Here is a 2,500-nt window from a genome sequence, read left to right as displayed (position 1 = left end):
GTCAGTATTAGGAAAGGCAAAATTAAAATAGGAAAAAGAATTTAGAGAAAATAGTGATAAACAAAACTTCTCCAGTTTAATTCTTAATACAGTCTAGATCAAGTTCGCCTGCAATAAAATGATTTTGTAAGCTACTATTATAAAGAATTTAAAAAAATAGATAAAATGATGGTTTGTGTCGACATCAATTACCATTGATTTCTGAAGGTAACCTTGTCTGACCTCGTTCTCATCTTGCCCTCTCATCTCCCTCTGCCACCTGATCTTACCTGACCTTGGACGAGGTCACTTTCAGCATCCAAGGTTTGTCCTTCAATGTCTGCTTCGCTAGCATTTTTTTCCTTGTTTTGTCTGTCTCTCTCTTTCCTTTTATCTTTTTCTCTCACTTCCATCTTCTCTCCCTGTTTTTCTATATCTTCGCTTCATTATCATTATGATGATAATCATAATGATGAAAACGGTAATGATGGTAATAAAATGGTAGTAATGATTACGATATGATGATAATGATGGTGATGATGATGGCATGAATAATGATGATAATGACTGTAATTATGGTTATTCTTTTCATTTTCATCATGAAGATAATAAGACGAAGAAGAAAAATGATGATAATTTTGACAACGGTAACATGGACAACAATGATTCTATAAATTACTATAATGGTAAACAAAGTTATGTCATGAATAATGATAATAACAATAATGATAATGATAATGGTGTTTATAATGATAACAGTGATCATAAGGCTAATTATCAATAATGATAGTGGCAATGATAATCATAATAATTATGGTAACAGTAGTAATAATGATTTATGAAAATGACAAAGATGTGACACTAAAGACAAAAGTTAGCCATAATGATGGACAGAATTTACCAAGAAGTCACAAAAAGTACTTCCTCTCTTATTTGTATGTAATGTCAAGACCTTGAGAGCCTTGCACAGGAAAGGTAAGAGGGCAGAGCTGTCAGGAAAAAATAGAAAGGTTTTCTGTCTGTCTCTCTCTTCTCTCTCTCTCTTCTCTCTCTCTCTCTCTCTCTCTCTCTCTCTCTCTCTCTCTCTCTCTCTCTCTCTCTCTCTCTCTCTCTCTCTCTCTCTCTCTCATTATCTCTTCATCTCTTTTACTCACTCTCTCTCTCAATCTCAATTGAACGTATACTTTTTGCTGTGAATATTCTTTATCATCATTTATGCCAATGTTAGTCCTACTCTCCAGAACTTAATTAGTTTATCCATACCACACGCGAACGGATATATATGTGTGTGTGTGTGTGTATGTGTGTGTGTGTGTGTGTGTGTGTGTGTGTGTGTGTGTGTGTGTGTGTGTGTGTGTGTGTGTGTGTGTGTGTGTGTGTGTCTTTACCCACAGATTCATACTAATATACAAGTATATGAATCACACTTCGTCAACCCCATTGTTAAAGTCTTACTCACGAGATTCACAAAGGGTTTAACGACAAAAATGCAATAAAGTGAAATCTAGTAACCTTTTGACCTTGTTCCCCCAGTACCATGAAGTATAAATACCTCGATGAGGGCAATCATTGTCACACTTCACCGCTTGTGTCCGGTCAGACCACAAGTACCTGGCCAGAAGGAAAATTAGGAGACGCCATGAATCCTCTGTCTAATATGGTAAGTGGATGCTACTATTAATCAGTTATGAATATGGGTGATGGTGTTGGTGAAGATATAAATGCTTTGAACTATTTAATTACTTGTAGATATATGAATCGATGTGCATATGTGAATACTTACGATCAATTATATACATACATACATACACACACACACACACACACACACACACACACACACATATATATATATATATATATATATATATATATATATATATATATATATATATATATATATGAATATATCTATATATAGGATTGTTCATATATGAATACACATGGATGAACAATTATATACATGTATGTGTGTAAGCGTTTGTGCGTTTGTCTTTGTTTTTGCATGAGGGAAGTTTTTAATGTATGTTAACCTATCGTTCGCTCACAACAGCTGCGCGGCGCCTCCGTGCTGGCTCTGGTGTGCATGGTGTCCGCTGCGAAGCTGCCAGGATACAGTGCCGGAGGCGACTCTGGCTTGGGCGTTGACCTCGGCGGCGCAGGAGGCCACGGGGGCGTGGCAGGCGGGGCCGGAAGCGGCAATGTTTACCAGGCAGTTCTCGTCGGCAGCGGACACCTCCCTGCTAGCGCTTTTGGAGGCGCTGCCGGAGGCGTTGCTGGGGGCTTCGCTGGAGGCGCTGCAGGAGGTGTTGCCGGAGGCTTCGCTGGAGGCGCTGCAGGTGTTGCTGGAGGCTTCGGCGGAGGTGCTGTTGTAGATGAATACACTGGACCAGATACTGGCTCTGTCGGCCCTGTTGGACCCGTCGTTGCCGTGGAGGACGAGTACGCTGGCGCAGGCCTCGACGGACCCTTCATCGCCGTCGACCCCGCCCCCCTCCCGGAGCCCGTCGTCCCTGTCCCG

General features: G+C 40.6%; 1 protein-coding gene across 1 annotated transcript in view; it reads left to right on the top strand.

The window, feature by feature from the left end:
* Nucleotides 1-1,516: 1,516 nt before the first annotated feature.
* The window catches only part of LOC113811845 (keratin, type II cytoskeletal 6C), a 1,224-nt gene continuing 240 nt past the window's right edge, over nt 1,517-2,500 (top strand). Inside the window, exons 1-2 of the mRNA XM_027363695.2 lie at nt 1,517-1,639; nt 2,033-2,500. The exon at nt 2,033-2,500 is cut by the window's right edge and continues 240 nt beyond it. Coding sequence (XP_027219496.2) covers nt 1,517-1,639; nt 2,033-2,500 — 591 coding nt within the window. The remainder of the gene's footprint in view (nt 1,640-2,032) is intronic.

Source organism: Penaeus vannamei, chromosome 26, assembly GCF_042767895.1.
Source record: "Penaeus vannamei isolate JL-2024 chromosome 26, ASM4276789v1, whole genome shotgun sequence".
Classification (NCBI taxonomy): domain Eukaryota; kingdom Metazoa; phylum Arthropoda; class Malacostraca; order Decapoda; family Penaeidae; genus Penaeus; species Penaeus vannamei.
Note: the sequence above shows the minus strand (reverse complement) of the source record. Positions and strands in the feature narration are given on the sequence as shown.